Below are 23,517 nucleotides of genomic sequence, written 5' to 3'. Positions count from 1 at the left end.
GCCTTGCTGAGACTGGTGAATTTTACAACAGATAAATCAGCTTCCGCCAGGAAAAGCAGAAAGGCTGGAGTGTGTCTTTTATGAAAAAAATTTCACCACTTCTGATTGAGAAGTGCTGCTGCTTGATATCAGCAGTTCTGCACTGGATTGCTCATCTTGCCTTCAATGGAATGGTGTTTTAGTCCCTAGGGCAAAACCTACTTGTATATATGTTTTTTCCCCTACTCTGCTGACATGGGTGGTTAATATATGTAAATTGATGTGCCAGCCTATATAAAGGCTGTTGTGATCAAGGTCAAACTAGGAGTTTTCCTCCTTACAGAACCTCTTCTGTGTGTTGTTGTTGCATTGAAGCTTGATAGCATTCAAGAAGGAATTGCTATTTTAATTCTGTGTTCACAAATTGCCTATTGACTCCAGCCATCAGCTGTCATGTTTAGGGAGCAGCTAAATGCACTGCACTTGAATTACAAATCTAGTCTGCCCAGACAGGGCTTCACCAGTCAGGTCAAGCTGCCCAGTGTTACTGCAGGCCTGGCAGGAAGAGATAGAATCTGAAGCTCAGGCTGCTGCAACTCTCCCAAGCTTCTTGCCCACACCAAGGTGTGTCTCTGAGCTGGTCCCAGACCTTGGGAGGGAGCACAAACCATATCAAAGGAGTGGAATAAATACTCCCTGTGTAATCAAGGCTGCTGGTGAGATCCCAGCTTGTCAAATTAAACCTCTGCAGGAGAGACTCCCCCATTCGCACATCTGTTAAATGCCTGTTCTCTCTCATGGTGGTTGTGAAGGGCTTTTACCAAACCCTCTCTTGCACTGGGCTTGAGGAAGGACTGGGGCAACACCAACTCACACATTTGATGCTGATCCAGTGAAGGTGTCCCTGCCTATGGAGCAGGGGCTGAACTTGAAGGTCCTTTCCACCTAAAAGTGATTTTATGATTCTATGAAGATGCTCCTTTCAGATCTTCACTTGTCACTTCACCTTCCTGAGAGGAGATTGTGTCACTGGGCATGGGTGGCTCTGAGGGAGCCTTTTGTGAGGTGGGATAGCTGGGTGCAGGGCTGGAAATGTGTTCCTGCTCATGGATCCGTTACCCACAGCCCCATCCTCTCTTGTGCCTGGGACTTTCATGCTGCATTAGGCAACCACTGGGCAAACTCCTGTCCTGCAACCACACACAGGTACTCCTTTTTTTTTATTTACTGCCTTGGGATTCCAGCTCTCCCATCTCTCAGCCAGAGTGCACCAGGCTGGATGGAGGCAGTTTAAGGCTCAGGCTGTAACAAATGCCAAATATCTAGGCTTTGTGTGATCCCTGGTATCCTGGTCCTTGCTGTTAAACCACTGTAAGCCCTTTGTGAGGAAGAAGAGCAGACTGGTGGTGCAGAGCTGGGACAGGGCTGTCTCTCACTGCTCCCCACACAGGCTGGCAATAGCCAACAGCTCTTTTTAATGGATCATGATAGGATTACAGTTCCCCTGCCAGGCTTGGTTCCTTTGGCTGTGTTCAGTCCAGGCTAATTGTAACGTAATTAGCACATTCCCATCATAGCAGGAGACTGGAGACTTTCCCACCTCTGAAGCCTGAGCACTGCTTCTCTGAGACAAATGTGGGTCTAGATTTGGCCATGGCATGGCCCTGACCCACGTCAGGGTGGCCAGACCATGCTGGGGAGCTCTGAGTGCTGCAGCTCCCCAAATCACGGAATCATTTGGACTGGAAAAGACCTCCACGATCCTTGAGTCCTGGGAGGTTTCTGTGCAGCTGGGACAGCAGAGGTGCCTCCCAGAGATGTCCCAGAGCAGGGACAAGGAAGTGTCTGTGTCCCTGTCCCCATGGTCTGCAACACCTGATCTCTAAAAACCACATTGAGAGCCTCACCCTGAGGGTGAACAGGGGGAATTAAACTCCTCTGCCCTGCTTTGAAGTCTCACACCCACACTCTGGTATGGAAGCTAAAAGTTAAGGACTATTAACTGTTTGAAATGTTTCTTCTGATGTTGAGGAATGGGGAAGTGGAGGTGACAAAGTTCTGTTGTGTAAGAGCATTTTTTTTGGTCATTTTTTCTTTGTTGGTTTTCTTTTTTCCCAATGAAAACTTTTATTAGTTCATAAAGAAGGTGAGTACTTGGTGGTGTTTTCATTGAAGCTGCAGGTCCCGAAGCAATGCAATCATGAGAGAATTTAATTTTTCAGTATTGTTTGTTTGTTTTCCAAGCTGAAGTTCCATTCCTTGTAGTTCTGGAGAACCAGGACTGAGCTGTATTTGTTTACAATTTTAAGGGCAACAAAGATACCCCCATTTGTTACTTTGAAGCCAACCAAATTATTTTGTCTTGCATTCAATTGCTTCGGGTTAGCAGCCTCACTTTTCTGTCAAAATATGCAACATATTGCTCAAATATCTGATTTTTTTTTTTTTTTCTGGAACAAAATGAAGGACACTCAATGACAGGAGAGCTCCAGCTCAGATAACTGGGTAACGAGAAATTGCTGCATACCGTGTTCATTTTCTGCCACTAGATGGAAATAAATCTTCCCCTTTTCTCTGAGAGGGCTGCTGTCCTCTCACAGCCTCCAGCCCCGGAGTGCAGCATCCCCCAGGGTGCAGGATGCTGCCCTGGTGCACAGCAACCTCCAGGCTGGCTTTCCTGCCTGCAGAACATTCCCTGGCTGCTGTGGATGAAGGACCTGCATGGAAGATGCCCCCAGAATTGCTGATGTGCTGTTCCAAGCAGAAGGGGTTGATGCCAGGTTGCTGCCAGGTGACCTCTGGTGTTTGCTGTGGCACAGACACCAAAGAGTTAAGCACAAATAGCCCCGGGGGTGGCCTGTGACCTTTGCTGACAGATGGAAACAACTTTTCCCAAAGCAGCAGGGAGCTCCTGGCTCCCAAACAAAGCTGGGCACTGCTGCCAGCCCAGCTCCGGGCTCCAGCCCAGGTCAGCACACCTTGCTGGGACAAGGACCTACCCCCAGGGAAATGCTCTCTGGCAGCTGGCCTGGGGAAGGGATTTTATCAAATCAAATCAGGGATTTTATTGTGTTGATGTTGGCAGTGAAATCCTTTTAAAGTTTTTTTAGTTTTGTTTTTTTTTTTTTTTGCTTTTTCTTTAAACAAAATCAGATTTGCTTTGTGGGGTGAGCAGCGCTGGCTGGCTGTGCCAGCTCAGAGCAGGAAAAATCTGCATCTGATCCTGACAGACTCTGCTCCCCTGCACGGCAGATTTCTCCAGCTCTCTGCTTGAAATGCAGGCCTGAATTGGACAAAATTTAGGCAAAAAACTAAGGCAAGCTTTGCAGTCAGTGACAAGGACGGCTGTGACAGCTCCTGGTGTCCTCTGTGCTCACTCCTGGCAAGATTTAAAAACAGTTTTTTTATCATTTTACAGCTTTTCAAAACAAACTCATCTGATTTCTTCCTGTCTTTTCCTCAGCCCTGCTAGAGAAAAATGAAGGAAAAGAAAAAAAAAAATCAAAGGGTGCTGAACTTTCTATTTGATGTAACAAAGTTGGGAGCTGAAAATAAAGATATTTAGCTGTACCCAGAGGTGCCTCTATCTTTTCTGAACACTTAATGAGTCCAAGTACTTCCTAATCTGTTGAAACAGAAAATTCAGACACTGCAATTCCTCTAGAGGGGAGACCTAGGTGAAGGGACTCTGCACATTCATTGTAGGCTGGATCCAAAGCCATACAGTGGAAAGCACTTTTCATCTGTAAATCGAGCTGATAACTAATTCAATCTAATTAATCCCTCCATGGATGGGGATTGAGGGAGACATATTTAGGGACTCTTTTTCCCAACCCTGAAATTCTGTCATCTCCAGGATGGAGTTAACAGCAGCTCGCTGGGTGTATTCCCTATATTCCTTCAAAAAAAGGGAACAAAAGGCTTTGGGGGAAAGCTCAGATCTGCAAAGGACATTGCTGAGGTTAAAGAAGAGCTCGGTGCTGTGAGCTCTGGTTTAACATCCCTTTTCTCCTGAACTGGTGAGGTACTCTTCCCATTAAATGTCAGTGTAAAAAGCCCTGAGGTTGTGACATTCAGAGTGTTGAGCTGATGGAGAGCAGAAGTTCTTCCAGGCCTGGATCCTTGCTCTGATGTGGACCACTAGCAGAGATCAGGGAAAGAGGAGAAGGAATTGTGAGTGAACTTTCCACTAAGGTATTACAGCTTCCATCACTGAAAACAGAAGCAATCACCCAGATTTCCATGTTCAATACCAAGACCTGTCCTTCAGGAATTTACCTAATTCCTTTTTAAAATTAATTTAAATTTTGAGGCTTAACATCCAGTATTGATAATTTGCACTGTTTAATTTTATGCAGCTGAAGGGGAAAAACCCTCCTGTCAAGGAGTTTGTCTCAAGGCTGCTGACTCATTTCATGAGCTTGGCCCTGGTCCTTGCTGGGGAAACAGCAAGTCACCTCCTCTGGCAGCTGCAGGTTCACAGTGGTGCTCTGTCCTCCCAGGAGAAGTTTTAGTCCATCCCCCTGCCCGTCATCCTCACAGGCAGCTTAACAAGCACAGCTCCCTCCATCCTCAGCAGCCCTGGCTGCTGTGCCCTCACTCTGCTCCCTTGCCTGTTCCCCAAGCTTGAGATGGGGAGATAATATATTTCTAGTAGCTTCTCTTCCTTTTTTGTGTGTCTGAAGTAGAAACATTAATGTCTAATTTAAATGACACATTTTACAAGGTTATTTGTGGGAGAAATAAGCTTTTTCCTCCTTTTTCTTGGTTTTTCATGGAAGAAGCTGGCAAGAGCTCAAATCCTTTACCTTGTCACTGTAAAACACTCTCAGGATTGGAGCTGAGTATTTTTATTTTTTTTTTTTAAGGATGATAATTATTATCCAATGATTAAAACAGCAGCAGTTTCTCCACAGTTGAAGCAGCACAGTGAGCAATGGGATGGGCAGATGTGGGGAGCTCTCCCCGCCGTGCTCACGTTAGGAACGAAGGATGCTGCAGCAGGGCAGGGACCAGCCCAGCCTGCCCTGGGAGCCCCTCAAAGGCTCTTTAGCTGAGCCTGGCCACCCCGGAGGGGCTCTGGGAGCCGTCCTGAGCCCGGCTGGGCACACAAGGGGAGCCTGTTCTGCCTTTCCTGGCCAGCAGCACAAGGGCAGAGCTGCTCAGGACAGAGGAGCCTTGTTGGCACTGCCCATCCCGCTGTTTGCCTTGGACGGCAGCGCCGGCAGCGAGGTTGGACCAGCCCCGTTTGTCACCTCTGCTGCTCCTCCTCCAGCCAGGAGAAAAACAACCTGTCTCCAGCTGCCTTTACCCCGTGTCTCCTGCTCCTTACGCTGCTCTTCCCCAGTCCCCAGCCCAGGTGGATGGATTTAGCAGCATTTATGGGATGGGGGAATGTAAGCCTGGAAGTCTGTGCTGATGGAGATAACGGCAAACTCACTGCCTGCTGATGAATTGCTGCTACAGAGGAGCTAATTAAAGACAGCATTTAGTTTATTGATGCTTTATTAGACTTAAATTGAAGCAGAACCTCCTTAGCTGATGCAATTTCCTTCCCTGCCCTCACACCCATCTTCTCCACAAGTTCTTTTGGCAGGTTTCTTTTGTGTTCCTGAGGTTTGGTCCCCCAAGCCAAGCAGTATTTTTTGCTCCTGACTGAACTGATAGAAACATGATTTTACAGGAACCTGACAGTAGTGATGGATGTAATTAACCCTCTCCACATCCCAGTTCCTCTGCCTTTCCTTTGCTGGTTACCATCACTTTCAGGTCAGCTGTGGCCTTGCAGAAAGTTCCTCTAATAATGGGAATGATGAGTGGTAGCTGAGGCAGGTGCCAGTGCCTGGAGGCAGATTTTAGAGGGGGTATCAGTGTCAGCTTGGCACCAGCAGAGCTCCAGACTCACCAGTGCCAGATCTTGCTATTCACAGCCTGTGCTTCTCCATCCAACCTCTCTGGTGGCTCCTGCACAGAGGGAGGCCTCAAGCTGCTCTAATCTGCTTTTAGCAAGTGTTGGCCACGGTGCTGCATGCATCTCAACCTGTGCAAAGGCAGAGAGCCCTTGGGGAGGAAGATGGGAACAGGGCTCTTGTCTTGCCTTGGGGAACACCACATCTTGAACCCCGCAGGAAGGTTACAGAGTAGGGAAGGAACCTCTTTGTCCATTGTCAGAATCTGTGCTATTGATGATCCTGAGATTGTAGAAAGTCTCTGTCAGCCCCATTTCCAAAGAAGAAGCCATAATTGGTCTGTGCTGGTTTCAAAGTTGTTTATTCTGTTTATCTCTCACATGTTCTGCTGCCCTGCCCAGCTCTGTCCTGCAGGGCAGCGTGTGGGGCTCTGCCCTCAGTGGGATGTGACAAACATTAAATACCAGAAACTCCCTGGGCTGGATTTACAATAACGTGCCAATATCTGTTACCTACGTTGGACAGTGTGTCCCCAGCCTGAACCAACAGAAAAATGCCAACACCACAGTGAGACATGGAGGGCATGAAGAAGGAGAAAAAGGACAAGGCACACCCAATTTCCTCCATCTTGTCTCCTTTGGACCCCTCATCTAGAATCCTAAAATTTTAATTTTGCACCTGTGCCACACCTAATTATTACTTATATCAAACACTCAGAGCTGGTAATTCATCCTGTAGGATTGAAAACTCTTTTCCATGGACAGAGATCACAGACAGTGTCTCTGGGGGCTCTGTCCAGGGGGGTTCCTGACCCCTGCCAGGCTCCCAGACCTGCCAGGGCAGCCAGAGGGAAGCTCTGAATTCCCACAGTCCATCTTTGGCTCATCCTCCAGCCCGTGAGCGCCCGGAGCTGCCGGAGCCATCCCCCTTATTTAAAACAAGTCCTTCTTTAGAACAGAGGGGACGCTGTCCCAGCCTGCCGGAGCATCCCGGGAGCAGCGGGGCAGAGCCGGCTCGGGCTGCGGCAGGCTCCTCCTCCGGAGCGGCCGGGAGGGAGGGACAGCCGAGGGACCGGGCAGCAGCTCCGGGCTGCCTTCACCTGCCCCGTGCCGGCGGCAGCGGCATCTTCCCCCGCGGGGAGCATCGCCAGCCCGGCATGGAGAGCCTGGGCAGCAGCCTGAAGAAGAAAGCCGCGGAGCACCGCTACAGGGCTGAGGTGATGATTGCTGGAGAGCAGCTCAGGTAGGAGGTCCTGGGGGTCCTCCTGTGGCCGGGGCTCTGTTCTGCACCCCGTTAGCAGCAGGCTCAGAGCTTTACCTTTGAGCGAGCTCCTTCCCCCAGCTGCGGGCGTTCCCTTCTCCAGTACCTTGTGATCCTGCCAGCTCGTCTTCTGTTGTGCTTTGTCCTGCTGCTCCTCTCTGGCTTCTCCCACCCTTCACCCCCAGGTACCAGGGGCCTGAGGGGTGAGTTTAGATGGCAACAGATTTTTTTTTGTCCCATTCCACCTTCCCCGAAGCACGGAGAGCGCTGTGGTGGCGCTGAGCAGCCCCCACAAGGTCCCTGACCCTGGCTGGACCAGGACAGCAGCACTTCTGGGGATGCTCAGACTTTGGGGGTAACTTGGAAGGGCCTTCCATGGGTGCCACGTGCCTGAACTGGACCTTCCATTTCCTGAAAGTCTCTTTTAGGAACTTCTTCTGGTTTGTAGTCCCAGTTCTTCAGCAGCTTCTGAGGGTTTTCTTCTTATGAAGACAGAAGTCCATTCTCCTATGCAATGTGTGGCTGAGAAAATGTGGTCCTTGTGTACATGTGGTCAGAACCCCCTCCTTGCTTCCAAGCATCTGACTGTGGGCTTTCCTAGCTCTAGAACAGTTTGCTTGTTTGTATCTGGAGCTATTCTTGTTTGTTATGAAATGTGAGTGGAAAATAGGAAATATATCCTTGATAATGTAAATAGTTGGTGTAGGTTTGTTGTCCATTCTCAATGAGCACTGTTAGCTTTAGCTTTATTATTTGTACTCTATCAAGGATTGATAACTTCCACCTAAGGAATGTGGCCCCATCTTGAACACACAGCCAAGGGATAGAACAGGTTTATTCATATTTATATTTCCCGTAACTTATCTGGAGTGACTGAAGTTTAAATTGAGCTGCATAGCCTGGGCTAGAGGAAGAGGTCAGATATTGAGAGAGAAAATAAAATATTCAAGTTGTGTGTTAAAACTGTGTTTCATATGTGGGGGGTGATGTGACTTCCCCATGCCTGTTGCAGGACAGGAGCAGATCAGGCCCTGGATCATTTGGTGATTGTGACTCTAAGCACAAGAAAGGGACATTTGTGAACAGAATTCTTCCAGTACACTGCACACTGGGCTAAAGTTGAATAGAAACCCGAAAGTTTATGCAGTTTTGGGGATATCCATATTTTCTTCTCCTTTTTCTTCTTTATTATTTTTTCCCCATATCTGCAGTTCCTTGAAGTTTTCTGTTTTAGGGAACTCCCAAAATCTGAGAGTTCACAGTGAGGGGGAGGAGGGTCCTTTTGCTGTGGCTGGGCACACAGGAGTTGCATCCTTCTGCTTTGGGCAGGAGCCTGTTCCCAGTGCAGAAGGATGGGAGGGATCTGTTGGTGTAAAACCTGGGGAGGAGGATGAGGAGATGGACACCAGCCTGGAGCTGGGCTGCTCCTTCCACTGAACCTCTGGCTGGAGGGAGAGTTGAGTGAGGCAGAACACACAGAGTTTGAATTTTTCCCTTGTGTTTTGGGGATCTCACAGCCTGGCAGGTCAGGAGTTAGTGGTGTGGATCTTCCTGGATAACCAGTGGAGAGCAATGGGGAAACTGAGGCAGAGAGGCTGGGTGATGTGTCAGACAGCAGCAGATGGACAGGGATAAATGTCCACACTGTCCTTCCCTGCTTTTCCCTAGATGGGGAATACAGAGGCATGGAAAGGAGCCTTGCAGCTGCCCTGACTCAGTAAACCTCCATCAGCAAATAATGCTGCTGTATCCACATGAAACATCAAACATTTGTTTTTCCCTGCTCCCCACTTCCTGCCCTGCCTCCCCACCATAACATTAAATCAAACAAACCTTTGCTCCATCTTTACAGTTCTTTGGCTTCCCAGCAAGTTTGCAAATGCCTCAGAGTTTGGTTTGGCCAGAGGGGTGAGTCTGTTCAGTGTCAGGATGTGTTTCCCAGCCAGGAATAGCTGCACACGCGAGGGCTGCAGGAATGCTCCGTGTGCATGGCTGGGGATGAAGTGGATCCTGGAGGAATCACTGTGCTTTGGGTTTGCCAATCTGCCAGGGTCCCTCTGCTTCAATGGCTGCCTGGTCCAGGGAGGGGAAAAAAAATGATGTATTTTGAGTCTCTCTTCACTAGAAAGACAAAATTAAAATTTTCACTGATATTTTTGGCCTCGAGTCTGACAGAGCTGCTGGCTCAGGCTCGTTCCTCACGTCTGCTGTCATTCCTCTTGTGTCAGACATATAAACTTGCATGAAAATCACATTGGTTTTACTGGGCGTTGTGTATTCCTGGGTGGCATTCTGTAAGAGAGGCCCAATTAGTCACTTCTAATTGCAACAAATGGCTTATCTACACAGAGAGCTTCTGGAGCAGCTTCCTCGCTTTGCATTCACACCCTGCTGTAATCAGAATTCCTCAAGTATGGACAAGCCCTGGTGCACTCTCATCTGGGTATTCCCATGGTCAAGAGAAGCAGCTGTGCTCTAATAGCTCTGTTAAGCTGCATTAATCACTCCTAAACATAAAATATACTCAGAAAATTTATATCTTGCACAGGAAAAGCGAGAGGAGAAGGAAGCTTTTTTCCTACAAAGAATGAAATTGCAATTTCTGCCACTGTCCAAAACTTTCAGAGCTGGGAGGTGTTTTATTTGAATACTCAAACTGAAATGCTGTTAAATAAAGTGCTTATTCTTTGATGCTCTGGAAATTTGGCTCACTAAAGGTGTGTAGCTGAACGTGCCAAAATTTGTACTCTTGCCCAAAAGTCATTTGTCTGCAGGAGGTTTGGTGGTTCTCTGTTGGACTTGGATCTCTTGTGGAGAGCATGAATTCCTCGAGGAATCATGGGGCACTGCTTGATGGAACAGTGAGCATTATTCAAAGATGAGACTTCATGGTCAGAATGACCATAAAAAGCAAATTATTACATTTCTAGCACTGGTGAAAGAGAAGACTGGGAAGAAGACTTGTGCTTCCTGGGATTTCTTTCTGAGATTTAAGTCTTCCTATACTTATATTTAAATACAAGGAAAATTAAACATCTCAGTATCACTTTGGGCTGCCACAGGCGTGCAAAGCCATCCCTTGTCCCCAGATGTCCTGGTGCTTTTTTGGACTGGGGGTGATGCAAACTGGGCTTTGCTGAGAGTGTTTGTAGCAGCTCTTTTGCCTGAATGTGCCTCTCCAGCAGCAGCTGCTTTGCAGAAATGCTCCTGTGTCTGTTGCTGCCTTTTAGTGAGCACTTAGTTGTTTGTTGCCCTGGTCGGTTTTGGTTTTTTTTTTTGTTTTGTGTGGGTTTGTTTTGTTTTGTTTTGGTTTGGTTTTTTTTTTTTTTTGTTTGTTTGTTCCTGTGAAGGTAGGAACAGAAAAGATCTTTTGGATGATGCATCTTTCCAAGGCCACTCATTTGTGATTTGTGCTTAGCTGCTGTGGCAACGTGAACTGGAATTAATATCCTTGAAAGAGCCACCTTGTCATTTGAGATGCTCAAGGTTTGTTTACATGGGAGGTGAGGGAGAGTTTATTCCTCTTCTCTTTGGATGTCCCTTCAACAAGGTTACCCAGGATGAATAATGATGGCTTTGTAGGGACCTTGACAAAGAAACAATTTGCTTACCCAACACAACCTACCCAAAGCAAACGCGTGGAGGCTCTGCCTGCCAAGCCAGGAGTGTTTCATAAGAGCCCATTCTCATGTTCCAGCAAGTGTTTTATCCCGATCTTATTCTGCCTTTTTTTTTTTTTTTTTCCCTTTTGAAGAGGTAATATGTCCACAGGGTGGATTTTGCCATCTATTTTGCCATCTATAAAACTCATAATATTGCATATTATTATATATTTCCTTAATCCTTTTTGTCTGGAAGCATGATTAGAACCCGCTCATGGTTTCACCAGCTTTGTTTTTGTAACATCACACGAGAGCTGCTACATCCTGTGGCTGAAGGACAAAGTTTGTCTCTTCAGGGTTGACAGGAAACAGTAAACAAGAGGAAAGTGAAAAGTCTGCAAGGACATTCCAGTCGAGCCTATTCCGCTGCCCTGAGTCTGCAGGACAGAGGGAAAACTCGTCACAGGCTTAAAACAAATCTTAAATTTCCAAGATGCTGTTCTAGAGGTCCTGAAATACCACTTTCTTCCTGTCCTAGCAATTGCTCCCGGTTGAATATTTTCAGAAGAAGTGTATTTTTAAATTTTTAAATCTTAGGCCTTAGCAGCATTGCTTCCTAAAAATATAATCTTAAAAATTTTATCTATCTTCTTCAAAATCTATGCAATTTTTTCTGTATTCTGAAACATGATGAAATAAGGGCAATAAAATAGGGGAAATAGTGTTCTCCTAACAAGTTTCTATTAAGCCTTGTGTGATTATGGTCTATGTATTATTATATGTATCGGGGGTGTGTGAGTGTAAATACATACATACATACATATATATATATATATATATATATACACATATATATATATACTCTTATATATAGACTCCTATATATATAGAATATATATATTCTTTATATAGACTCCTGGAGACTCTTGGTGGCAATAGAGCACTCTGGGAACATTTCTTATCTTTACCAAATATTCCTCTAAAGTGCTGTCCCACTTTTGGATTGTGAAGGAGAGAAAACATAAAATTGGCTGTGTCTTCCTCGATGGGTGGGGATCCTCTGTTTGCAGTCACTGCTGACTGTGTCTGGTTGCATTTGACAGTGGACCATGAAATAAAGGAATAAAAAAAAAAATCTCTAAAAATAGCCAGGCAGCTGTCTGTGGACTGTTCTTTCTGGGTAAAATCCATCTGCAGAACGAGTGCTGGTCACATTTGGGAATCAACCTTCCAGGTAAAGAGTGAAATGCTGGATATGAACCTCAGGATCTGAGTGAGGTCTGTGCAAGGCAAGGCCAGGAGCTAGATCTGCATGAATCTTTAGTTTAGTATTTTAATTAGCAGGAATCAGTATTAATTGCAACAATCAATTACTAATTATTCTTCTAACAAAACATTTGATGTTAAAACTTTTAGGAACTTAGTATTTATAAATCCTACAATACAGGATAATCCATTACTAGCTGAGAGATTTTTAGGATATTCAATCTGCTTGTGAGGTACCTAGAAATGTTGTCCAACAGGCATAACTTTTCAAAAAAGAACAAAAGAACTTGAAGTATGAAATAACAAAAGGCTGCAGTGTTTAATGCCCTAGTAAAACTCACTGGCCCGGGGCAAACCTGGGAATTGCGATGAATAATTTGAAACAAACACCATCCTGGAGTTACAGAAATGTTTAATTAACATCTCCCCTCGGAGCCTGCACACACTGGGCTTTTTCCAGCACTGGTGTTTTGGGAACAGTCATGGCTACAGGGCAAAAGTTTGGCCCCTGGACAGATCTCCTGCCAAGGAGGGCTGGCTTTGGCTGGAGCACAGAGGAACTCTGTGCCTTGTGGCTCACTCAGTGGTTAAGGTCCCTTTGAAAGTCAAAGCTGTGCTCACCTGAGTAACCTTCCCCCATCTGTCTTTCCATCAGAGCTGCAGAACAGCCATGACATCGGGGTTATTGGGAGAGGAGGGTTGTTTTTGGGTAAACTCTGTCCCAGTCAATCCCAGCTGGAGCCAGAAAATGCCAGGGCTGTCGTGTGCTGCTGCTGTGGGTTATAGTGGGTACAGGGATTAGGCAGTGCTGGGATCTAGTGGCACTCTTGGCTTGGACAGAAGAAAGGAGGGCTCCTGTTACTGCTCCCACCTGGAGTTGATCAAGGCCTGGCCTGGGGGCAGCTTTATTCCTGCTTTCGTGGCCATGGGGAAGGAGAACTAGATGCAGAATCATGCCAAGATAACAAATACATGTAGTGCTGTTTTTTTCCCCGAGTTTTGTCCCCTCTCCAGTCTTTGGTTGGCTGCTGTGGATTTTAGAGTCTTGTTTAGAATGAAAAGACACATATGGGTCACACTACATCTGCTCAGGCAACCTGAGTGATGGCAGGAGGGGAGAAGGGGACAGTGGAGAGGCTCCCTGGGTTTGGCTGCTGCAGTCTGGCAGTGCCAGGGGGTTTGGTTGAATTATCAGTCTCTGGCACGTCCAGGGTGGTCTCTCCAGGCTGGACAGATTTGGGCGTCAGACCCAAATCCCCTGGGAGCCCAGCTGTGCTCAGTGGCTGCCTTTCCCCCCAGGCTTCGTCTCCACGATGGGAAGCTGGTCAAGGACAGGCGGTTCCACCTGCGGACGTACCCGAACTGCTTCGTGGCCAAGGAGCTGACGGACTGGCTCATCGAGCACAAGGAAGCGCCCGACCGCGAGACCGGCATCCGCCTGATGCAGAAGCTGATGGATCACTACATCATCCACCACGGTGCGTGGGGTGTGTGGGGCTCCTGCCACCCCCAGGGCGGGGCTGTGTGTCTGCTCGGCCCCTGTGTCACCCAGCCCAGCACGCAGGAGTCCCCGTGTGCCACCCTGACACGGGTGAGGGCTCCTGGAGAGGCTGGGTGGGGCTGGGTCGCTGTGGAGCTGTGCTGCTCTGGGGGATGTGGTGAGGCCACACCTCGAGTGCTGTGTCCAGTTCTGGGCCCTCAGTTTGGGAAGGACGTTGAGATGCTTGAATGTGTACAGAGGAGGCAACGAGGCTGGTGATGGTCTTGGAACACAAACCCTGTGAGGAACCACTGAGGGAGCTGGGGGGGCTCAGCCTAGAGAAAAGGAGACTCAGAAGTGACCTCATCACTCTGTACAGCTCCTGAAAGGTGGCTGTGGCCAGGTGGGGTTGGGCTCTTTCTTCAGGAACTGACAGAACCAGAGGACACAGTCTCAAGTTGCACCAAGGGAAATAGAGATTGGATATTAAGAAAAAGTTTTTTAGAGAAAGAGTGATAAAGTTCTGGAATGGCCTTCCCAGGGAGGTGGTGGAGTCACCATCCCTGGGTGTGTTTAACAAAGCCTGGATGTGGCACTGGGTGCCAGGGTTGAGTTGAGGTGTTGGGGCTGGGTTGGACTTGATGATCTTGAAGGTCTCTTCCAAACTGGTCATTCTGGGAATTCTGTCAGTTCCCTGCCCACCAGAGAAGAGACTTGGGCTGTGCACTGGCAAAATGACGTCTGAAGTGTCTCCTCTTTGAAAGCAAGCTCGGTAACACCTGACCTGTACTCCTGCAGCCAGGCAGGTGGGTGTTTGTACAGCAGCTGCTCTGCCTCATGTCTGTGCCATGCAGAAGTGGAAGCTGAATTGCAGCACATTTCACATCTGCACCACAGGACCCCAGTACTCCTTAGTTTCCTCATGCTGGGACAAAGAGGGCTGCAGAGTCCACATCATCCCAAGGAAAATTTAATCTGACACCTGTGAACCAGAAGCTGAAGCAATCCTGTAGGAAAGCCTGTCTTGGGATTTAAGTGTGTGCTGCCATTACAAAGGCGTATCTGTGGAACCTAATCAAAAATGAATTTAAAAAAGAAGGAAAAATAAAAAAAGGAAGTGTGGAGAAAAAGAAGCTTGATGCTGAAGCCCAGCTCTTAGAAGTACTCAGGACTTTTTTTATTTTTAAAATTTCTTTGGAACTTTCAGGAGTTTTGAATTAACTCAGGTCACATACTGAGCACTGTGCTGCAGAGCAAGGTCCAGGTCTTGGTCCCGACATAACAACAGAAAACAAGTTGTGCTTCAGATGGGCAAAAAGCAATTCCTGTCCATGTGATTTTCAGGCCCAGCCAGGAACAAAACCCCCAGACTGTCAAACAGGCCTGGAACACCTCTGCCGTGGGTGGGAAGGGTTGTGGCTGAGCTCTCCTGCTCCCAGGGCTTTGGGACAGGAGCTGGTGCTGGTTTGTCACATGAGGATGTAGCTGAGGAGACAGAAGCAGATGAAGACCACACCAAACCAAACCCTCTCCTCACCCTTCTTCTCTCCAAAAATAGCTGCCTTTGACCACTGCAATGCAAACACTCCCTGTTGCCATCTGCTACTTGCTGAGTGTAATGCCCTTTACATTAAGCTGTCTTGAATAAAAATAAACTGCTGCTGGGCTTTATCACCAAAAGCTGAAGCAGGGAGTTCTCAGTTAACCATTAACACCTACACCTGATTATTTTTCCATCTCTCCAGCTGATAGTTTCAATAAATCCATTAGTTAATTAAACCTGTGCCGTGCTGGGGACCAGCACTGTTTTGATTGCATATTAAGACATGTCCCTCCTGCTCCTGTGACAATTCCTGGCAGGACACAGAAGTTGGACTTTCCAACTTGCCTTGTGTCCATTAATTTTGTTAGTCCTGTGGAAAGAGGGCTGCCAGCTAATGCAGCACAGTGCTGGGTGCTTGGCAATTGTCTGGCTGAACTGTTTGCCCTCTTCCCCCCTGGCATCCAGATAATTATCTCATGAAGATCATCCTGCTGCCTCTTAATTGTCTGGTGTGCTTTGAGCTTTGGTTCTTTTACATGCTGGAAGCACATTGAAATTGGGCTTTAAATAGGAAAACTGCTTTGGTTTTCTAAGGACACAGTCCTGTAGGATTTTTTGTTCTATTCCTGGTTGCAATGGCTTTGGAGTAGTTGCTCCTTGGAATTGTGAGACTGCAAACTTTCACTTATAAAAAAAAGGGTTGTTAAAACAACTTTCTCATCCTGCCCTCATGCTTGGTGAGTCACAGGCTTTAGAGTCCTGATTGCATCTGAGACAGCTGCTCTGCAGGAATGATGAACCCGAGATAATCTGACAAGTTTTGGCATTTTGCTGCTCACCTGAAGGGGAATGTGGTTTTGCCAGTCTGCTTGGAAGGATGAAAAAGAGTTAAAATTTTCACAAGAAGTATTTTGAATCTTTTGAATTTCACTCTAGTGGATGATGTTACTTTAGTAAAGAAGCATTTGTGGTTTTTCTTTTTCCTTTTGACTAAATTTATTTGATTTACAGGCATATTCTTTATTCTGGTTTTTGTTGTGTGTGTTGTTTGTGGGTTTTTTTTTTTTTTTTTTACTACTTAAATTTCTTCTTCTTGCTTCAGACAGGTGCAGCTGAAGGCAGGCTAACTTTTAAGAGCTATAATTTTTGGGCTGGTTTTTGTTGTCTTTGTTTTAGTTTTGTTGTTTTTTTTTTTTTTTTTTTTGGTTTTTTACCTGTATTCTAGGAATCTGTTTCAGACAGGTTTATCTCACATATTTAAATATTTGGTATCCCAAATATTTACCTGCTAAAGGTTACATGAACTATAAAGCCACGCATTTACAGACTGTGTGCCCATCCCCAGGATGAATCTGAGGCTTTTCATACAGGTTTAATTATTCCAGTTGCATTACACCTGGCTTTGAGGGAAATTTTCTCTTGAGGTCATTTTGCCATGCAAATTAATTTGGCGTGGTGGACAAAAAATGATGTGGAAAAGTGTGTGCCATTTTTTTTTTAGCTTATGAGTATTTTTGATAGACAGAGGTAATTTTATAGGGGTTTGAGCACAGTATGGTTTATTTCCTCTGTCCTCTAGGTCTGCTTACATGTGGCAGTAGCTTTTTTAAAAAAGTTGATTGAGGTAATTCTGTTCATCCTCTTTTAGTCTAAATCTAAACATTAACGCTTAAATGACAAACAAGGTCCTGCTTTTTCTAGTGAATATTTTAGTGTCTGGAACAAAAGGCAGACCCCAGCTCCAGCTTTGCCAAGGTGTGTACATTGGGATTGACCTCTCCCACCAGCACGAGCTTCAGGTGTTCACGAGCAGGTTAATTTTTGGGGACTGAGGGCTGGGCTGCCGATTGTTCCATGGGACGAGGGGCACGGGGAGGGACGTGGCACGAAGCCCTCACAGCTTTTAGCCCGGAGACAGCCCTGTGCCCTCATCCCTGCCCTGTGTCCCTGCAGTGTGTGACGAGCACTCGGATTACAAGGATGCCAAGCTGCTCTACCGCTTCCGCAAGGACGACGGGACCTTCCCGCTCAGCAAGGACGTGAAGGTGTTCCTGCGAGGGCAGAGCCTTTATGAGAAGTACGTGAGTCCTGCCCTGGCACCGGGACACTGGGACTGTGCCCTGCTGCCTGTGCTGGAGCCCTGCAGCTGGGAGCCCCAGCTCCGCTGCTTCTGCTTTTCCTTCTCTGCCCTCCCTTCTGTCCTGCTGGGGATTGCTGCTTCCTGAGGCCTGTCACAGCTGCAGGACAGCCAGGGCATGGGACTGGAGTGTTATTATGAACTCATGGATGCTTCCGAGGGCTCCAGCCCACGTGCAGGATCTGGGATCTGGGATCTGGAACAGGGAAGTGCAGTCGGGGTGCTCCTGCCATGAGCACATCCAGGGGCCACTCCCAGCACTCCTCCAGCCTCCTCATGCGAGCAGCTTCCACCAGCTGTATTTGGACTTATGTCCCACCAAAATCAGCAAGGTATGGGACTTTCAGGACCCTCGTGGGCTTGGGTCCATGCCCCTTTCTTAGCCTATTAGCCTGTTTAGGCTATTCATAGCCTAAATTAGGCTATTTCTTAGCCTAATTTGTAAAATTTTTAATGGAAAAGGTTATTCCCAGAGTGCAGAGGAAACTCCTTTCACTTCCAAGTGTTTAATTTTCGTTGTGTCAGTTGTTTCTGGTTCTAAATCCAAGCCATCTTTCCAGAGTTTAACCCCAGCCCACTCTCTGCTCCTGTTGCCTTTAACAGCCTCTTCACAGCTTCACATCCTCCCCCTCTGGCAGTGCGGGTCACAAAGTGGCCCTGAAGGAGAATCCTCCATCAGGCCGGGTGGTGATTCCGGGTGTGTCCCTGCCCTTTGCATCCCTTGTGCTTCGCCCTGGATCCGCAGCAGCGCCCGTGGGATGGGGAGAGCATCTTGGCTGAGCTGGCTGCCCCCTCTCGTGGAGACGCTGGATTTAGCTCTCACCCGCTGCCAGTGGAGCACCTGCTGGCTGAAACCCACCTTGTCCTTGCGCTTGGACTGTCTGCCGTGTGTTTCCCACACTCAGTCAAGCCAAGCTTGCTTGGCTTTCCCTGTGCTCTTTAGCTGAGCTCCCAGCCCGCCGGGTTTTGCCGGAGCTGCTGCCTCGCTGCGCTGGAGATTTACAGAGATGTCCGACTGCGGCTCCTGTTCCTCCCTCCCTCCCCGCTGCTCCCCGGCAGGAATGTTGTGGCTGCAGTGCTTTGCCCGCTTCCCTCGGCCTCCCTTCCCCCGGCTGCAGCTCCCGAGGGGGCTGGCAGGGATGTTTGGCACCACGGGAGCCTTGTCCCACCTCTGTGCCAGGCTGGTGAGCGTGCAAGAGTCAATCCTGAAGGTGAGGGAGGAGAACTCGGTGAAGTACCAGAGGACTTTCCTGGGCTCTGAGATGATCGACTGGCTCATCCAGGAGGGAGAGGTGGAGAACAGGCAGGAGGCAGTGGAGCTGGGCCGGGCACTGCTGGAGCACGGCATCATTCAGCACGGTGAGCCAGGGCCCGGCTGGAGCCGGGGTGGGCAGCGAGGGATGAGTGTGGCTGTGGAAGCACAAATCCCCCATTCATGCCATGCAACAAGTGCTGGTCAAGTGCCCACTTGGAGATGGCAATGGAGCCTTTTAGTTCTATGTTTGGAGCTGGTGACCTTTGAAACTGGAGCAATCTTTACCATCCGCAAAGGCTTTGAGATGAAATCTGAGCTCTTGCTCTTCAGGGCTTCAAAGCCACAGGGCTGGGCTGCACCCCTGGGTTTGGAGGGCTGGGGCGTGAGGATGTCATGGTTAGCTCCTCTTGGCTGGAGATCGTATCCATCTGCTATTATTAAACTTCCAGTTCGGAAGGCAGGGAGTCCTCTGAGTGTCCTGGGACAGGGGCAGGTGGAGGGCTGTGACACTGAGTGCACCCCTGGGAGATGGCACCTCCCTGCAGGCAGAAAAGCTGCAGTAGAGCATGGGGGCATTAACAGCAATTCATGAGGGTCCCTCAGGATATTTCTTATCTCTTTTTCCACCCCCTCAGCCTCTCCCTCCTCCCCTGTTCTCTCCTAGTCTCCAATCGGCATCACTTCTTTGACAGTGACGTCCTCTACCACTTCTGGCTCAACTTTCGGCGGCGGCGGCGTCTGACGGAGTTGCTCAATGAGAACTCTTCCCGTGGCCTCTCCGAGAGCCCCGACAGCCCCTTCTGCCTCCGCAAGCTCAACCCAGAGCCAGGCAACACCAGCTTCCTCTCTGGTAACCGTGGTTGGGAAAGCAAGGATTACATTAGCAGAGTACGCCAGGGATGAGGATGTGGCTCCCAGCAGGGTTTGAGAGGTTCCTCTGGGCATCCCAGGAAGTGAACACTCATCCCACTGGTTTGTGGTGGATGTCACAATGCACTGACAATCTCTAACACAGTCCCCTGTCCCAGGAAAATAGCTCAGCATCAGATCAGCTCTTGATCTTTCTTTGAAGCTGGTTTTACTCTTTCTATGCTCAAATACCTTCTTCTGTGTACATATACCTTTCAAGGGTAGGCCAGGTCTGGGGGGAAGTTTATTTTAAACTACTCTTTTCTTATATAGAAATTTTTTTATGTGCCTCTTTCAGTCCAGACCAACAAGGAGATCAAAGTTGTCTCAGCAGTTAGAAGGAGCAGCATCACTTCCCTCTCTGGAAACTCCAACACCTACTTCAGTACTCCTCCTACCTTGGTATTCCCTCCTGTGGCTGAGTGCAACCCCAAATCAGGTCTGGGCTTCTGCATTGCCTATTGTTATCTGGGAGACATCCATTCCGTCAGGGCAGGGGGTCCAGCCCAGGTCCAAACCCATCAAACCCCTCAGCCTCACCTCTGCATCTTGATTTGCAAAGTTGTGCTTGTGTTTGGAAAACCACTGAGATGAGCACAAAGGTTTCTCTGTGCAGGAACTGTGGCTCTAACATCTGTTTTCCAGCCCAGGGTGATCCCCAGGCTGCCTTGTTATTCACTTTACTGTACAAACCCCTTGATTCTGATGGAATCTGTCACCTTCTGCTCTAGTGTTAAAGAGAACGGTCACCACTGAGGAGCTGCTGTCCCCTGGGGCCCCCTATGTCAAGAAAACACTGACTGTGAGTGACCATTGGGAATGGCATTGCTAATCCAGCAGTATCCAGCTCCCTGCCTGCTCCTTGGTGGATTTCTGTTGGCTGCTCTGACCTCTCTATGCTAAAGCTTTGACTGCTTGTCACATCATTGTGCCTTTTTGTTGGTGACTCTCTAGGGATCAATGTCTTCACACATTCTTGTGGGTGGAAATATGCTCAGCTCCTCTGAGAGCCTAATGTATATCCATGAGGTAAATCAGAGGAAAAAATGTTTTCTGGACAGAAATAATCTCCCATTTTGGAATTTTTTTGCCATTGGTCAGACCCTAGCACAGAGTTCCCAGAGAAGCTGTGGCTGCCCCATCCCTGGAAGTGTCCAAGGCCAGGCTGGATGGGGTTTAGAGCACCTTGGGATAGTGGAAGGTGTCCCTGCCCATGGCAGGGGGGTAGGATGAGGTGATCTTTAAGGTCCTTTCCAATCCAACCCATTCTAATATTCTGTGATTTCTGTTCCATCCACCTCCATGTAAGCTATAGAATCAGTAAGTCTTGTGATGCCTGGGACTGTGACACTTGGGACTGTGACACTCACCCTCTGCCACATGGCTTTGTGCATCTTTCAGGTCCCTGTGGAGATCAGGGGTGCTGATTTGATCCATCAGCTTCTGATGGAGCTGCACTGGGTGGGGGGAACATCCAAGGGCCACTCTTGCCTTCTTTACGCTGGGCTTTTCACATGGACAAATCTCCAGAATGCTGCAGACAACTCGAGTTTGGGGCTTTTGCTTTTTAAATTATTTCTAAAGCTGTAGGACTGGTCAAGTCGGGGCTGGTGGGTGGAAATATTGCAAGGCAGCTCCTGCCCTGTGGATCCTATTGCACTTGGCTATTTTTGTGTCTCACCCCTTCACTGCCCACCTCTGAAAGGGGCAATCCCACAGAGAGCAGTGTAGGAAGTGTGAGGGCTGCCTTGCCACGCTGGTTTGGCACCAGGAAATGTGGATCAGGTTCCCAAATTAAGTGTGCTGTACAAAGTGGTGGGAAGGAGGAAGAAAAATCAAGCTGGTGATTAGCATGGCACGTCTGAGGACGGGCTGTTCATTCTCCTCCTGAACGCTCTTGCCCTGCCCTTCAACCCTGCCAGCCTGAGCCTTTCATGGCTCATTTCCTCCTGCTTAGCTCTGCAGTTGCTGTTATTTATTTATATGGGCGATGTGCAAAGTCCCGTGGGAATTCCTTTTCTCTTTTGGGCACTTCAGAGGGCCGCAGAACCACAGCAAACTGCTCTGCAGGCTGACCCCAGCGTGGGGCAAGGCAAGAGCAGCCCTTCCACCCAGGAAACGCTGTGCCAAGGCAAGTGAGCGTGCCCTGGGAATGCTCTCAAGCATGCTCCTGGGGCGTGCCTTGCACTTCAGCCTGATGCTGCCTGTGATTCTCTTTCCTGCACAGGCTGGCAGGGAATTAATCAGAAAGCAGCTTTGCAAGGAGCAATTAATCAGTTCTGCATCTCACTTGGTGCACGGCCCTTTCTCGCCTGCCTGTAACAGGTTAAGATCATGAGCTCTCTGTCTCTCTAGGAGCTGTTGTCCCTCCTCTCTCCGGCCCATTCATTGATTTTTAAACCCCTTTGGTTTCCTTGCAGATTGTGGGGGATGCAGTGGGCTGGGGGTTTGTGGTTCGGGGAGGAAGACCTTGCCACATCCAGGCAGTGGACCCAGGAGGACCTGCTGCTGCTGCAGGGATGAAGGTACTTCATTCTGATGGACAATAAACAGGAGACAGGGTTTGTGTCCTGTTTGAGCCTTTTGGGCTGAACACATCCTCCATGACATTCCCACCTCCTGCCCTGGGGATCAGACTGATGGAATGGGCACAGGGAGCTCTGGCAGAGATGGAGGGAGGGATGTTGTCTGCAGGCTGAGTGCCCTGTGTGTGGTGGCAGAGGTGAGGGTTTGCCTTTTCCAAGGCAGCACAGGGGCTGTGGGCAGCTAAAACTCAAAAAACTGTCAAAAGTAAACCCTCCCTGTGCCAGACCTTGGAACTGTCAAAATGGTTTGAGCTACTAAAAACAAAGCAGAGAATTCCCAGTTCAGTTTAGCGACTTTACATAACCCCAGGGAGGCAGGCAAGGAGCAGAGTTTTGTCCTGAATCACAGTTCCTGAAATACTCAGCTCCTGAGCATTTTGTTTCCCTGCTATTAGCAATGGACTTCTGCATTGAGCTGTTTTCCATACACACAAAACTTTAATAACATTAAATTGATGCCTTGATTTGATTTATCAAGTAATTTACAGCTCAGGAGAAATGGACTTAAAGCTTGAAACTCACTTTAGGCCCAGGCATGTGAGTTTGGTGTGCAGACTTAGGCATGAATGAAGGAAGTATTGAGTTTCCCAGTTCCCTACAGAAACTCCAGCAGCAAGGGAGTAATTTCTAAAATTTGATATAAGTCTAAAGTCACCTAAGTACTTGAAACAATGGGATTCTTCAGAGGCAGAGTGTGACTCCTTGTTTGCTTCAGGCAGGATTGAAAGGGGATGGATGAATTTGTTTCATTTACTCAAGAGCCCAGTTAATTTCTACTTACCTAATCTAATTTGCCACCAAATTGCTGGATGTTAATATTGTGTTTCATTTCCATCTGTGAAATGAGCCCCTGCTCACAAATGAGCCTTTTTTTCCTCTGTTAGCTCACAGCCTAAATCCCCTTGGTGCCATTTTTATGACACGGTGATTGCAGCACTGTGATTATTGGTGTAGCTACAGGGTTTCCAGGATTTTGACATGAATTATTTGCATCACAGCCCCTGGTTCCAGTTGATCCCGGGCAGGAGGTGCTGTGGGGCTGGAGGTGAGCTGTCCCTCCTCTCTTGCAGGTGTGCCAGTTTGTTTTCTCAGTGAATGGGGTGTATGTTCTGCACCTGGACTATCAGACCATCACCAGCCTCATCATGACAGGACCACGGACTCTGGTGATGGAAGTCATGGAAGCCATCGAATGAGCCAAGAGTCTCCTGCCACTGCTCTTTGAAAGGAAGGACTCTCCACTTGGCAGGGATGGACTGTGGGGAGGGACCAAGCTCGACCACTCACTGTGACGTGTTACCCAGGCATTTTGATGTATTTTCAAATAAATACATTCAAATGGACAAATCTTGGATTTTTACGCTCTTGAAATATTGGTCTCTACCTGCTTTTTGAGTGTCTGAGCTCTTGCAGCTCCTTTTCAGTGCCAGTGTGAGAATTCAGCACTCAGTGAAGCCCACCTTAGTGCAAGCCCTTCAGCAGCCAAGCTGTGAGGCAGGTGGCAAAGCTGGTAACAGCAAGGAGTTTATACCAAGTGAGTCTGTCTGAGCTGCCCTGAGCTGTCTGTGCACTCCTCCAAGAACACAATGTGC

General features: G+C 48.1%; 1 protein-coding gene across 5 annotated transcripts; it reads left to right on the top strand.

Moving 5' to 3' along the window:
- The first annotated feature begins 6,914 nt into the window (after positions 1-6,914).
- Positions 6,915-23,272, top strand: LOC110469021 (DEP domain-containing mTOR-interacting protein). Of its 5 annotated transcripts, XM_085558224.1 has the most exons (10): positions 6,916-7,130; positions 13,316-13,494; positions 16,993-17,116; positions 18,357-18,535; positions 19,096-19,281; positions 19,639-19,779; positions 20,072-20,142; positions 21,568-21,665; positions 21,761-21,865; positions 22,996-23,272. In XM_085558224.1, the coding sequence occupies exons 1-9, from the start codon at positions 7,045-7,047 to the stop codon at positions 21,861-21,863; spliced, it is 1,167 nt and encodes a 388-aa protein (XP_085414350.1). In that variant the 5' UTR covers positions 6,916-7,044; the 3' UTR covers positions 21,864-21,865; positions 22,996-23,272. The 5 variants fall into 5 exon arrangements, with proteins under 5 accessions (XP_085414352.1, XP_085414350.1, XP_085414353.1 ...); XM_021527412.3 differs by lacking the exon at positions 21,568-21,665 and having other exon boundaries at positions 6,918-7,130; XM_085558226.1 differs by lacking the exons at positions 21,568-21,665; positions 21,761-21,865; positions 22,996-23,272 and adding an exon at positions 21,378-21,561 and having other exon boundaries at positions 6,915-7,130.
- Positions 23,273-23,517: the final 245 nt, after the last annotated feature.

Source organism: Lonchura striata, chromosome 20 (assembly GCF_050655825.1).
Source record: "Lonchura striata isolate lonStrDom1 chromosome 20, ASM5065582v1, whole genome shotgun sequence".
NCBI classification, from domain to species: domain Eukaryota; kingdom Metazoa; phylum Chordata; class Aves; order Passeriformes; family Estrildidae; genus Lonchura; species Lonchura striata.
The sequence above is the reverse complement of the archived record's forward strand: the minus strand, read 5'-3'. Positions and strand labels throughout refer to the sequence as shown.

Coding starts and splice junctions, on each gene's coding strand:
- LOC110469021 (XM_021527412.3), top strand. CDS start 7,045: ATGGAGAGCCTGGGCAGCAGCCTGAAGAAGAAAGCCGCGGAGCACCGC. Junction 13,495..16,992: donor TCACTACATCATCCACCACG/GTGCGTGGGGTG, acceptor GTGTCCCTGCAG/TGTGTGACGAGCACTCGGAT. Junction 19,780..20,071: donor TGAGTGCAACCCCAAATCAG/GTCTGGGCTTCT, acceptor CTTCTGCTCTAG/TGTTAAAGAGAACGGTCACC.